The sequence below is a fragment of the Hyla sarda genome, chromosome 8 (assembly GCF_029499605.1).
Source record: "Hyla sarda isolate aHylSar1 chromosome 8, aHylSar1.hap1, whole genome shotgun sequence".
In the NCBI taxonomy this organism is placed as follows: domain Eukaryota; kingdom Metazoa; phylum Chordata; class Amphibia; order Anura; family Hylidae; genus Hyla; species Hyla sarda.
This window is the reverse complement of record NC_079196.1, coordinates 140256380-140271180: the sequence shown is the minus strand read 5'-3', so window position 1 is coordinate 140271180 and position 14801 is coordinate 140256380. Positions and strand designations below refer to the sequence as shown.

Sequence of the window (14801 nt, the reverse complement as noted above, 5' to 3'; positions counted from 1 at the left end):
GTCTATGTCTTAAAAACAACACCTGTGCAAAAATTCAGGTTTCTAGGTCCAAGGGTTTAGGCTGGGCATTGAGGAGTCAGTGAGTCAGGTCTTCTCCTTTTATATATAAGATAATCTAAACTGTTTATATTTATTTTCAGCATAAAACATTTTAGGCTAATTTGTACTAATTTTATTAAGTTGTTTTGCCATATTACTTACCTGTGCATCCAAAAGCCACAACGCCAACTGCAAAAAGGTTTATGGCATATGACTGTTTGAATGTAAACAGCTCAAGCCAGATGTCACAAATGCCAATAAAAATGAGAGGTCCAAGTGCAAAAATATACCCTGGAAATAAAGTAAACAGACATGTTAAACGCTTTCAAATGTTAATTACAAATTAGATATTATGCAATCATTAGTGGAAGACAGTGGCAAATCCTGGATCAATTATGAGTATATTAACATAGTGCAATAGACCCTTATGATGCTTTTGGTTACATTCATTAGACCTGCAGTCACACCAGATTTTGGGTGGTCTACAACCAAATGTAAAAAAAATCACAACAAATTACAGGAATTATTAAAATATTATTTATTTTACAAGTATTTTAACCCCTTAAAGGGGTACTCCGCTGCTCAGCATTTGGAACAAACTTTTCCGAACGCTGGAGCCTGCGCCGGGAGCTCATGACATCATAGCCCGCCCCCTCATGATGTCACACCCCGCCCCCTCAATGCAAGTCCCCCTCTATGACGTCCCAAGCTCCCGGCGCCAGCTCCAGCGTTTGGAACAGATTTTTCCAAACACTGAGAAGCGGAGTACCCCTTTAAGGACACAGACCATTTTGGCCTTGAGGACACAGCTAATCTTTATTTTTACATTTTAGTTGCAAAATTGATAAGTTGAATTGATAAGTTGTTTTTAGGCAGTGCACTTTATGCAAAAATGACACATTGGCCCTCATTTAGTATTGCAAACTCGACATGTTTAGTCGGGATGTGCGCCATTTTCGGGCGCATTGCGCCTGAAATTCTGTCTGCGCCAGAAAAGTCACAGAACTGCGGTCACAGAAAAGGGGCGTGTTCCCGACATTTTCACAAAATCCCAACATATTTACTAAAGTTTCCACAGAAAATGTGGTGGATTTCAGCTGAGGAAAATCCTACAGATCAGAGCATGTGTAAAAAAAGCAAAGTGTAGGGAAAGTGGAAACTGTAAGGAAACCTTAGTAAATACCGTGGAAAATAAATTGTAGGGAATTAAAACCCACAAAGAAACCTACACAACACTTTTAGTAAATGAGGCCATTATCTTTATTCTGTAGGGTAATGCAATCAAAATGATACCCACTTTATGTAGTTGTTCTATTACTGTACTAACAAAATCAATATGCCTGTAGTTTCTTTTTCTGTAACCCCTAAGTTCTTGAGTACAGACTCTGTTTCAAAGGAGGCCTCTATGGCATATATTAAAGTGTTACCCAAACCCAGTAAAGATCTTAGCTACCCAGGTTCCTATCGTCCCATCTCCCTGATCAATCTGGATGTTAAGATACTTTCAATAATTCTGGCAGACTGCCTATCTCGCTTCATGCCAGCTATGGTAGGGACACACCAAGCCGGGTTTATCAGGAATTGCTCAGTCAGTAGGAACATTAGAACTTTTTTAGTTTTTTGTTTTTGTTTTATTGAAACAATAAAAAAACACCGGTTACATGGTCAGACATTCAATGTAAAATAGATAATCGCATGTCAATAATATACAGTGCACATCAGTATGTATGAGAAATTCGTCTAACCGCATAGGTGCGGATACTACACATAAAAGACCAGCAACAGTAGTAATAAATAAAACATAACAAAGTGAACATATATAAATATAAAGAACTAAAATCTCTGCCCGCCCTTACCTGCAAGTAGTTTAAGACAATCATAACTAGTCATGAATCATATCACTAAGCAGCCTGTGAAGCTTAGAGAGGGTACCAAGAGGCAAAAAAAAAGACAAAAAACTTAACTAATAGGAGCATAGGATAGAGATGACATATGAAAGGGCACTTAAGGATCCAAGGAGCACAAACTCCGTACCTCAGCAGGTGTACATTGAGTAAGAGGAGAAGAGCACCATTCATCCCACACATGATAGAGCCTATCTGGACATTTCCTATTATAAACAATCTGCATTTATGGGAGAGAAGAGTTTCTTCCATTTGGAGCACGTCAGAGGTCTCGGGTCCATCCAACGAAGAGCCACAGACTTACGAGCAAGGAAAAGAGACTCTCTAAGTAAAACACAAACGGGGTGGGACCACACCTCCTCATCCAGGACCCCAAACAAGCAAATGAGAGGACCATGGGGAAGAATAGGTTGAATAAAAGTGGCCAAGACCTGCAGGACTTCAAACCAGAACTGCACAATGTACGCACAATCCCACATAAGGTGCCAGAAATCCGCCCTAGGCGCATGGCAGCGATGACAGGCCGCAGAGTCAGAATGACCCATAGCTAACAATCTAACCGGAGTAATATAGCTGTAATCTATAATATAAAGTTGGATCAGTTGATTATTGGCTGCCGGGGAAACCATAGTATGTGTTGACTATACCTCCTCCCATTGCTCATCAGACATCCCAGATATTTGGTCCCGCCAGCGCAGTTCAGCAGGCAGGGGCTTTTGAGTAATTTTGACCTGGATGAGGTATGTGTACAAAACAGAAATCAACCTCCTAGGACCCTGAGATTTCAAGACCCCTATGAAGGGGTAGTCGGAGATGGGGGGCTCCGCGTTGGGAACTGCTCCTGGAGAGCATGACGGAGTTGTAGATATTTATAGAATGAGTCCCTGGTCACACCATAATATTCTTGCACTTGAGTAAAAGACATCAGAACCCCATCAACATATATATCAGATAAATAAATAACACTCACCTCACCCCAGAACCGGAAGTCCTGAGATCCCAGCAGCTGAGGGTTATGTCACAGCGGGAGATTGGAAGGTACATCAGTATAGGTACACACCCTTTTGGCTGCCTTCCACACCTGTAAAGCTACTTTATGAAGGGGAAGAAGACACCCCAATGGGGAACCTTCTAGAAGAGGGTATGGCAGTATAGTGTTAGCAAACCTTGCTAGGGTCTGTTCTGCACCTGGTAAAGGGTCAGGGATCACCCAGTGAGAAAGGTATCTATGTTGCCCAGCCAAATAATATAGGTGGATGTCTGGAAGCGCAGCTCCTGCCCACAATTTAGGGAGTTGAAGAATAGAGAGCCACCTGACACCTATTTGGGCAACATATGAACGGGGATAGAAAGGACTGACAGAACTGAAAGGATATGCAGAATGCTCCAGACAATATAGACATTTTGCCAGAATAATCAATTTAATTAAAGTGATATAACCCACCACAGCCAGAGGGAGAGAACTCCAAATCTTAAATTTAGCACGTACATAAGGGAGTAGAGGAAGAATATTACACTGTAAATATAGGGAAGGGTCCCTGTTAATGTGAACACCAAGATATTTGAAGGAGTGTACAACGATAGGCCACACATCACTGAAGGCCACTCCCCAATACTTTGGTAAGTATTTCATAATCAAGGTTCAAAAGGGATATGGGCCTATACGACTCATAGTCCAAAGGATCTTTGTCCGGCTTTAAAATGACCACTATGGTGGCATCATAGAGAGAGGGAGGAAGGGTACCATCATGAAGAGCTGCAGAGAACACGTCATTAAGGACCGGGAGTAGAATCTCAGAGTATTTAAAATAGACCTCAACTGGAAGCCAGTCGGGTCCCAGTGATTTGCCTGTAGCCCTGTCCTTCATAGCCTGCTGCAACTCCAAGAGAGAAATCGAGGCATCTTAAAATTCACGTTGTACATCCGATAAAGTAGGGAAGTAAATTTCGTCCAAGTAGGCATGTAACTTAAGAGAATCATACTGATCCTTAGAGCTATACAAATCAACATAAAAAGATGAGAATTGGCGAGCTATATCCACATTGTCAATAAGAATGGACCAATCCGAGGCTTTAAAGTGTACCTGTCAGATCACAAAAAAAATAAAAATGTTATATGTTGCCCAGTAGCTCATCCTGTTCATGTACATATAGGGGGGGATTTATCAAAACCCGTGCAGAGGAAAACTTGCCCAGTTGCCCATAAAAACTGTTATAAAGATGCATTCAAACAATATAAGAAACAAGTGTATATATAATCATATAATAAAGACATAAATAGGAGTAAAAATAATAATAATAATAAAAAAAAAATATATATATATATATATAGTATATATATGTATATATATATATATATATATATATATATATATAAAACTGTGCAACAGAATACATTACTTCAGCATGTATTCTCACTTGTCTCATTGAGCCCATACAGAGATAATGTACATACCGTATATACTCGAGTATAAGCCGAGTTTTTCAGCACCATTTTTCGTGCTGAAAACATCCCCCTCGGCTTATACTCGAGTGATGGGGAAAGAAAAAAAATCGCAGACATACCGGAGGGGGTGGCGAGGGGATGGGCTGGGCCATCCATCGTCGCCCATCTATGCTGCAGGGCCTGTCCGACTTCCAGTGGGGATGGTGAGCCGGTCCGGGCCCACCCATCTTGACCAGGAGGCCCTCTTCTCCGCTATGGGCTGGCCCTGGACTAGTGACGCTGCATTGAAGCCGCCGGGCAGGGATGTCCATGCGCAGCAGATGTCCGTGACGTCAGGGGGCGTCCCTACGCGGCGGCATCAATGCAGCATCACTAGTCTGGGGCCAGCTGGTCGGACGGTCCCTGCAGCGACATTGGACGGCTGGTAGGGAAGGACCAACAGAGCTGCAACTGGGGAGGTAAGTAGAGAACAAGAGAGGGTGGTCTAGATGATGACAGGGGGTATGAGGGGGATCTAGATAATGATATGGGGGGCAAGGGGGATCTGTATGATGGGGGGATGAGGGGGGTCTGGATAATGATATGGGGGCAAGGGGGATCTGTATGATGGGAGGGATGAGGGGGGTCTGGATGATGACAGGAGGGATGAGGGGGGGGGCTGGATGATGACAGCAGGAGTCGGGATGATGACAGAGGAGGACGGGATGATAACCGACAGGGGGGGATGATGTATTTCCCACACTAGGCTTATACTCGAGTCAATAGGTTTTTCCTGGGTTTTTGGGGTGAAATTAGGGGCCTCGGCTTATATAGTCGGAACGGCTAATACTGGAGTATATACGGTAATTTGAAAATCCAATATGACTCGCGGTTCATCAATTTTTAAAACCTATTAGAACTATCATTAGGAGTTGTCTCCAAAATTAACAGCTTCAAACTATCAGGATTTTTTTGATGTACAGAAATAAAGTGCCGAGACACACTTTGTAACATAAAACATTTTTTTTTATGTTAGAGCGATCTCTGTTCATACGGGAACAGTGAGGCCCACATATTGCAACTGACAATTGCACGATAGTAAATAGACTGCACATGAACTATCACAACTAAAAGACCCTTTGATGGAGAATTTTTCATTTTTAGAGTAAGATGTAAAAGACGTCTCAGGGCTTATCATATTGCAACCCATGCAACAAGATTTATTGCATTTTAACCTCCCTTTTACACTGACTGACACAGGAGGGTTGCACTGATCTCAATCTGCTGGGGGCTAAATGATTGCAAAGGTTCGTGGATCTTCTAAAGGTTACTCCTGGCTGTTTAGGAATAATATTCCTAAAAATTGTATCATCCCAGACTATGGGCTAATATTTTGTTAATATCTGTTTAGTAGCATCAGCTGCACAATTATAAAAGACCAATTATATAAAAGACCAACGTCACTCTTCACTTTCTTCTTATCAATAATACTATGTAATGTCACAATGTCACACTGTTTCTGTTTTTTTACTTTATTAAATGCATCGGATAATAATGGGTCTGGGTAACAGTTATTTTTAAAATGTTATTGCAAAATATGGGACTGTGTTAAAAAATCTGAATCCAAAATTCAATTATTGCGAATATGCAAATAGTGCCCATATGGCACATTCTTAAGATGATGGGCACTTTTGTAGTCCAGAAAACTATTCACATCAACGCTTTTGAAAAATGTTTCAGTTTGAATAGTCCCAAAATCGTCACGAATGGTAAGAAGGTCCAAAAATTCAATATGACTATTGGAAAAATTGAGGGACGATACGAGTCTCAAAACATTGCACAGTCCCCTACATTCAGTCAGTATATAACCTATTATAGGCAATTCATTGATCACCTTTTTTTTTAATATGTTGGGGACATCTGAACAAGCTGCTGGGTTTGTTCATACCCTTAACCAGAATAGTTGGGGTTTGCAGTTTACACCCCATTTTTCTAATCCTCATATTGAATTTTTGGATCTCCTTGTCAGGCGTGACCATTCTGGGACTATTCAAACTGAAACGTTTTCCAAGAGTGTTGATGTGAATAGTTTTCTGGACTACAAAAGTGCCCATCATCCAAAATGGCATAAAGGGGTACTCCACTGGAAAACATTATTTTTTTTTAAATCAACTGGTGCCAGAAAGTTAAACATATTTGTAAATTATGAAACAAACAAAAAAATTGTAACAGTCCTACTAGGTTAAAGGATAGTAAGAGAGAATGTGTCCAATAATAATTTAAGAATATTTATTAATACAATAAATGATGCTTACTATGATGTCTTCTGCAGGGCCCTTGCATCAGACATATCACAGGTTTAAATAGATAAAATAGAAGAAGATAAAATTATACAAATATTCATAAAATGCTCATGTGGGAAAAAAAATGCTCATATATTAAAACAGTAAACAGAAGATTATTCCCCAATTGGCAGACTGAGTATAAATGTTAAAACTTATGTCTCATTAGCAGCGCCATAGGTAATGGATTAGTGCCTTTCCGCAATACTATAGCGTGATATAATAGTTCAAATAGCAAACGGTCTCTTATGAGAATGGCTCGGACAGCGCCGTGCAGTATTATAAACACTGAGTGAGACTGGAATAGACCGGACGGTTAACCCTTGTTGGTTACCCCCTCTACTTTGACAGCGCTGGGATAGTACATTGGAAGTCCTGAGTGGGATGGGGATTAATACTGAGTGCCTGGTATATGTAGGGCTGGGGAGTCCCCCCATTATTTGCCCACTTTACCCTGATGACACAAAGATGATGAATCGGAAGTGGGGTGGGGGGTTGGCACCAAGTGCCTCTTACCGGTAATACCGATGTAAGCTGATGTAAAGTTCACCTCGGGACATGGTTCCTCAGACAGATCAGATGATGCTGGCCAGCAGAGTGAGTGAGATTCAGAGAGCGCGCGCTCCACTTCTGTACTTGTGGTAGGTTTACAGTATTGCAGATCCTAAGGTTTTGCCAATATTTGGGTATGAGCAAAGGTATGGGTATTGGCTATACGCATTTCAGGGAGCCAGGTCCCCTGGCTTTTTCAATAGCTGGTAGTGGTAGTTGTATAAGTGAAATACCCGGGAAAGTTGTGGTACTTTATAACTCCTGCATCAATACTTCAGACAGGTATCAGATAAAAACAGGACTGGATAACCTAGGGGTATAACTCAAACCTAGGGGTGTAGATCAAACTACAAACTATTAAACTACAAAATGATTGGAAAAAAGAAAAGAAAAACAAAGAAAAAACATATAGACAATCAGAAAGTTGCGAGAATATTAGTGTGTACACAAAATTAGAACATGTGTATGTAAGAACTAACCAATTAAATATAAAAATATATATAAATAAAAAGATGCTTTTGATAATTTTACTGGATGCTTTTGATACTATTTTGGATGCTTTTACTGGATGCTTTTGATACTTTGTGGCGCCGGTGGGATGAATATGTGGAGTCACTGAGAGTGGTCTGAGGCAGTGGACGGACCCTGAGGAGCTGGAGCCGAGCGGATACTTCTTTATTCTCTTTATCTTCCCTACTTATCCGTCCCTTTATCTTTATCTTCCATACTTACCTGTCTTTTTCTCTATTAACTTTCTACCTCTTACAAACTGTTTACCTCCTGTTTTTTTTTTTTTTTTTACATTATTTTACATCTTCTTCATTGCATATTGCCTGGATTATTGACCATAAGCTGAGGTGTAATGGATCCGGAGTCAAGAGATATTATTATTATCCTCTAATAGCACTTCATATTATCCTCGCTTCATTCTTTATTATCTGTTAGATAACGGCTTTTATCTAAGCTTCATGTCTCTGATGTGGGGTCTTCCCCGGATACTCACAGAGCCGACCTGAAATAATCTGGACTTTACAACATCTTTACAGCCGGATCTATGTTATCATATTGTAACCTGGTCTTATTAATATGTAATGACTCTGTTTATTATTCTATGTACTTTTATTTTCTTATTCTCAAATATCTGTTTTAAAGAAAAAATCTTTAATAAAAAAACAGTTAGAAAAAAAATAAAAAATAAAAAGATGAATAAATGAAATTATACTATTGTATATAGTATAGATATTTTCCTATATAAAACACAATGGTAGATATGATAAAACGGATAGAAATAGGTGCCTTGTAGTGTGGTAAAATATTTAGATAGACCAAATTAGATAAATATATCGGGACTGTACATAATTAAAATAACTTGTGAGACTGTATATTGCTAGAAGTTCCAGATTATACAGTCATGTGGGCTAGGACGTAGGGTCCGTCCAGGCATCAGGTATGTGACCAGGCTCAGGACGGGCCGTGCAGCCAAGTCAACCATGACTGACTTCCTTATAAAAAAAACTGAACAGCTCCAATTCTGCATTTAGTCCTCTTGGTTCCAGACTAGCAAACTCATATATTTTTCTTGCTTCTGCCCTAGACAAGTAATTTCCACCTCTCCAGCTCCTCTTGACTGACTGGATTGCTGTGAAAATAAAACCAGATGGATCTGAATTATGGTCAGTGTAAAAATGTGCTATTAGGGGGTGTTTTTTTTATATTGTAAATATGTTCTGCAATACTGTTTATGACATGTACATGTTATTACATAGTTTACCCCTTTTGAATTGCATGTTAGTAATTGTTTTATTTCCCACTGAAATGCATTGGATGTAGGTATGATTTTTTCAGTCATTTTTGGGAACTTGGTAACTCGGCAACAAGAACAGAGGCCACATCGGTGGAACCTCTTGGTGGATAACCACGTATCTGATCTGCTTTTCTGTCTGTTACGAATAGTTGGGGCAACTTGGATTCCTAAAGTGTTTGCTTTGGTGAACACGATAGATGATGTATTTGGTAATAGTGTGCCTAAATATTTGTCTTGATGTAATAGATGCCAGTTTTTTTTTTTACAAATTTGTTTTAGATTTTATGTGTTCTTGATTGAAGGGATGTATTAGACATATAGAGTTTTCATTTGTCTGTAACTGAGGCTTATTTTGGAAGAATTCAGTTCTATCAAGTTTTTGAATCTTTTCTTTGGAGCTTGCTAGGGTTTTGATTGGATAATTTTTATCTAAAAATTTTTTAGTGAGTTCTTGTGCTTCGGTTCTGAAGTCTACAAGATGTCTACAAGATGTCAGCACCCAGCTCTCCAGATCAACCAGGCGATGGTGCCCCTTCATCTCCAGCAGCGGGATCATTTGCTGCCCCAGCAGCCGGAATACTGCCAGTCCTGCCTGCAGTCCCCATCAACAACTTAGGTGTTACAGCGTCAGCACCCGTATTCGTGGAGAACCCTGTCCTCCCTATCTACAATGGAGACCCCTTCATCCTGAGGGGTTTCAAGTAGAGTATCCAGAGTCTGTTTGTCTTTTACTCTTTCCCTCCTAATCAACAGGTGCAATTGCTCACAGGACTACTGCAGGGGTCAGCACTAGAGGTAGTCCACACCTGGCCAGCCTCCGAGAAGGCAACTGTAATGAAGATCTTTGAAGGCCTGTACCTGGTATTTGAGTCTCATTCTCCGTCAGAGGTCTCCGGCTGTATGAAAGGCAACAGAAGCCAGGTGAGACTTTAAGAGCTTATGCTACCCTACAGAGAGCCGTAGAGACTGTCCAAAACCTAGATGGTATAACTCCTGAGCAGGGCAACAAGGTGCTAATGGACATATTTATCGATGGGGCTCATAATAAGTGGGATAAAGCCTCAGGGACTCAAAGGCCCTTTTATACTTACTGCAATAAGTCAGTACATTGGAAGATGCAGTGCTGGGATTTAAACGGATTTCCCCTGAGCTCATGGACCGGCCCTCAGGAAAACAGTACCCAGGTCCAAACTTTGAATTACCTAAGTCAGGACTCACACTTTATGTCGCCTCCTGCCCCTAAATTGTTGTAGAAGGTGTATAGTTGGAGGCGCTGACAGATACAGGGTCACAAGTGTCTACTATACCTAAAAATTAATTCTATAAGAATTGGGATGCTAGTTTATTGTGTGAGCCTGATGATGTTGATTTCAGAGTAGTTGTGGGTAACGGGCAACCAATACCCAGACATGGATATTTGGAGCAATCCATTTAGGTAGGAGAGCATGTACTTATAGGGCAGGGAGTGATTGTAACTAATGTGTCAGATAGGGGATCTGCTGAGTTTATATTGGGGATGAACATTATGAAAAACTGTTTCGCTGAACTGGTTGCTTCAATGCCGGAGTACCTCTGCAGGGTGCTTGTCCAGCGGTTTACAAGTGATGCTTTGATGGGGCGCCACGGAGGATCTCTGTTCCTAGTCCCAAACGAGGGTTTCGTATTGATGGTACAGCAGCGTGATAAGGTAGCGTATTTTCTTTATTTTGACAATGTGTTTCGCAAGGGGTCCCTTGCTTCATCCCTTGCTTCTTCATTCGTCATAACAACAAAACATACAAACGTACTTTATATACATGTGCCAATTTTGAAAAAATGTGGAAGATGGGACGTAGTGATGACATCACTTAATTGCCAGATGTGATGTATCGGCTTTGACATCGCAACCCGGTAATAATGCTGTTAGAATATAGGTTTAAAAATAGAATTTGTAGTAGGAATAATTAATATTCATCAATGGAGAACAAGCGGCAACTTTGGAGGAGCCATATGGATATCTGTGGGATGGGTAAAAGTGTGGAGGGGAGAGAGGGGCAAGAGAAGGGGGGGGGGAGAGATGTGATTTTAGATTTTTGAACTGACTGTGGTTATCGGATGAGTTCCGTGGCTTCATTTAAGCCTCTCGGAGTCAAAGCGCCGAGACAAAATATCCAAAACATCTCTCACTTCACGAGTTCTTCAAATCTTTTGTGAGTAGCTTTATCGATCTGATCTATTGGATAGATCCGTATCAGGTCTTTAATAGATGCATGTTTTTCCCGGCAGTGGCAGGAGACACTATGTAGTAAATATCCTTCTTTAATGTTGGCCCTATGGTTATTTAGCCTGCAGTGTAATTCTTGGGTGGTCCGACCCACATATTGTTGCCCACAGCAACATTCAATTACATAAATCACATAGCTGGAACAGCAGTTCAGTGTATGTTTTATAGTAAACACTTCACCTGACGGATTACTAGTATGTCTCTAAAAAGATAACATCTGCAGTCACAGGGACTAGCTATCAGGTTGACCGTTTCATAAATTGTGATAGTGAACATGTGGTTTATTGTGCAAGCTGTAGAATCTGTAATTTACAGTATATAGGCTGCACAAGTCGTAAATTGAAACAAAGGTTCTATGAACACTTATCCACTAATACTGGCTTCTCTTCCCGTTGTGTGTCCGGGCTTACCAGACACATAATGGAAAAACATGAGGGTAAAAGCGACATGATATATGTGCAGGGCATAGAAAAGGTCCCCCAGCCCAAACGTGGGGGAGACTGGTTACATGCCCTTCGCACAAGGGAAGCATTTTGGATCCTCAGAATGGACACGAGATTTCCTTTGGGTCTAAATTACAGAAACGACCTTATGTATTTCTATTGATTTCAGTTGTGTGGTGCATTATTATCCATGTGATTTGTTTAATACGCCAAGAGGCATTATGCAGTTTTTCTGTGCGTTTTCTTTGTTTTTCCTTCAATGTGTTGTAAGTTGCTGTGTTTTCTATATGTGTCTTCACACTTACTTCATTTAGTCAAACCATGAGGTGCGCATCACTATTTATTCATTGTGATGTTCTGTTCATATGTGTTACGCCGAGCGCTCCGGGTCCCCGCTCCTCCCCGGAGCGCTCGCAGCATCCTCTCATTCACAGCGCCCCGGTCAGACCTGCTGACCGGGTGCGCTGCAATATCACTCCCAGCCGGGATGCGATTCGCGATGCGGGAGGCGCCCACTCGCGATGCGCGTCCCAGCTCCCGTACCTGACCCGTTCCCCGTCTGTCTTGTCCCGGCGCGCGCGGCCCCGCTCCTTAGGGCGCGCGCGCGCCGGGTCTCTGCAATTTAAAGGGCCACTGCGCCACTGATTGGCGCAGCAGGCTTAATCAGTATGTTCACCTGTGCACTCCCTACTTATACCTCACTTCCCCTGCACTGCCTCGCCGGATCTTGTTGCCATTGTGCCAGTGAAAGCGTTTCCTTGTATGTTCCTAGCCTGTGTTCCAGATCTCCTGCCGTTGCCCCTGACTACGATCCTTGCTGCCTGCCCTGACCTTCTGCTACGTCCGACCTTGCTCTTGTCTACTCCCTTGTACCGCGCTTATCTTCAGCAGTCAGAGAGGTTGAGCCGTTGCTGGTGGATACGACCTGGTTGCTACCGCCGCTGCAAGACCATCCCGCTTTGCGGCGGGCTCTGGTGAATACCAGTAGCAACTTAGAACCGTTCCACCAACACGGTCCACGCCAATCCCTCTCTGGCACAGAGGATCCACCTCCAGCCAGCCGAATCGTGACAATATGATGCGTTCTCCTGGTTTGGACGTCCATGTTTTCTTTGTGGGGACATGTGTTTATATACTGGGTGCATTTTGCCTCATGATCATGCTTTCCGCCGCATTTTGTATGTTGCAGATTACCTTTGAATTACCTCATATCTATGGTATCTTTATGTTTGCATTCAATATTGTATTCTGCATGCATTTGTGCGCTGTCTGGATATTGCACTTACAGGTTGTAACAGGATTTTATTTATTCCGATGTGTCACATCGTATAATATTTTGAGCGGTATTCACATTATGATAGTTGACTTTCGGCATCTCTAGAGAAAATACTTCGCAATACGGTTATTTGTTTATTATACTTTTTTTTCTGTAATGCAGTATTGTACATTCTCTATATGCCCATGGTTCAGGGTCGTATTTCTCACATACATAAATTTTCTAATTTTTAGTATCTGCAATTTTATGATACCAGGTTGTTTCCTATACTCTGAACCAATCCTATCAATTTAATTATGCTACACCTGTCTTTTGGTTGAAGCCCGTCATTTCCTTTCTGGTAGGCGGGGAAGTGCTTCTCTCACGGAGGTTTGGGAATATGTCCCACTAGCTATTTAAACCTCCGTGGGGCAGGTCACTGGTGCCATGACTAAGAGCTTCATGCTCGAAACGCGTCGGCGTTCACCCGTTTTTAGGAGTGACATGTCACTTGCCATCTCTATGGCGAATTGTTTTTAACATGAGCATTAAACGTTAAGTTTTCTTCACCATTTTTTTCCTGGGAGCTGGATTCAATCCATTTTCGGCTTTATGTGTGTTTGATGCCTGCTTTTAAGGTGCTGCAGCATAGGCATTGTTTTTTGTGACACATATACACGCCATTCTCTTTATCTGAATCATCTTTCTTCTTTGATTTTCTCTGTTGTTTGAGTTAACTTGGTGCTAGAATGGACTTCAGAGTTGGTGCCCTTCTAAAAGTCACACTGGGGGCGGGTGGTAAAGTATCCATAAGGATCTGGTCTGTCTGTAGGATGTGCCAATGTTTCCTTAACCCCTTAAGGATGCAGGGTTTTTCAGTTTTTGCACTTTCGTTTTTTCCTCCTTACCTTTTCAAAATCATAACCCTTTCAATTTTCCACCTAAAAATTCATATTATGGCTTATTTTTTGCGTCACCAATTCTACTTTGCAGTGACATTAGTCATTTTACCCAAAAATTTACGGCGAAACGGGAAAAAAAAATCCTTGTGCAACAAAATCAAAGAAAAAACACCATTTTGTAACTTTTGGGGGCTTCCTTTTCTACGCAGTGCATATTTCGGTAAAAATGACACCTTATCATTTATTCTGCAGGTCCATACGGCTAAAATGATACCCTACTTATATAGGTTGGATATTGTCGTACTTCAGAAAAAAATCATAACTACATGCAGGAAAATGTACATGTTTAAAAATGTCCTCTTTTGACCCCTATAACTTTTTTATCTTTTCACATACAGCGCGGTATGAGAACTAATTTTTGATTGGAAGTTTTTATTGGTACCATTTTTGTTTTGATCAGACTTTTTGATCACTTTTTATTCATTTTTTAATGGTATAAAAAGTGACCAAAAATACGCTTTTTTGGACTTTGGATTTTTTTTTTTACAAGTACGCCATTGACCGTGCGGTTTAATTAACGATATATTTTTATAGTTCGGACATTTAGGCACGTGGCGATACCACATATGTTTATTTTATTTACACTGTTTTATTTTTTTATGGGAAAGGGGGGTGATTCAAACTTTTATTAGGGTAGGGGTTAAATGACCTTTATTAACACTTTTTTTTACTTTTTTTTTGCAGTGTTATAGCTCCCATAGGGACCTAAAACACTGCACACACTGATTTCTCATGCTCTTCAAATCTACCCATCACAAGATTAGCATATGACGGTGCCACCATCATACCCATACCACGAGGGTGGCACCATC

General features: G+C 41.1%; 1 protein-coding gene across 3 annotated transcripts in view; it reads right to left on the bottom strand.

The window, feature by feature from the left end:
* Positions 1-14801, bottom strand: part of SLC29A4 (solute carrier family 29 member 4) — a 660337-nt gene that overhangs the window by 401504 nt on the left and 244032 nt on the right. For all 3 annotated transcript variants that reach the window (XM_056534647.1, XM_056534645.1, XM_056534646.1), the window contains exon 5: positions 202-330. In XM_056534647.1, coding sequence (XP_056390622.1) covers positions 202-330 — 129 coding nt within the window. The remainder of the gene's footprint in view (positions 1-201; positions 331-14801) is intronic.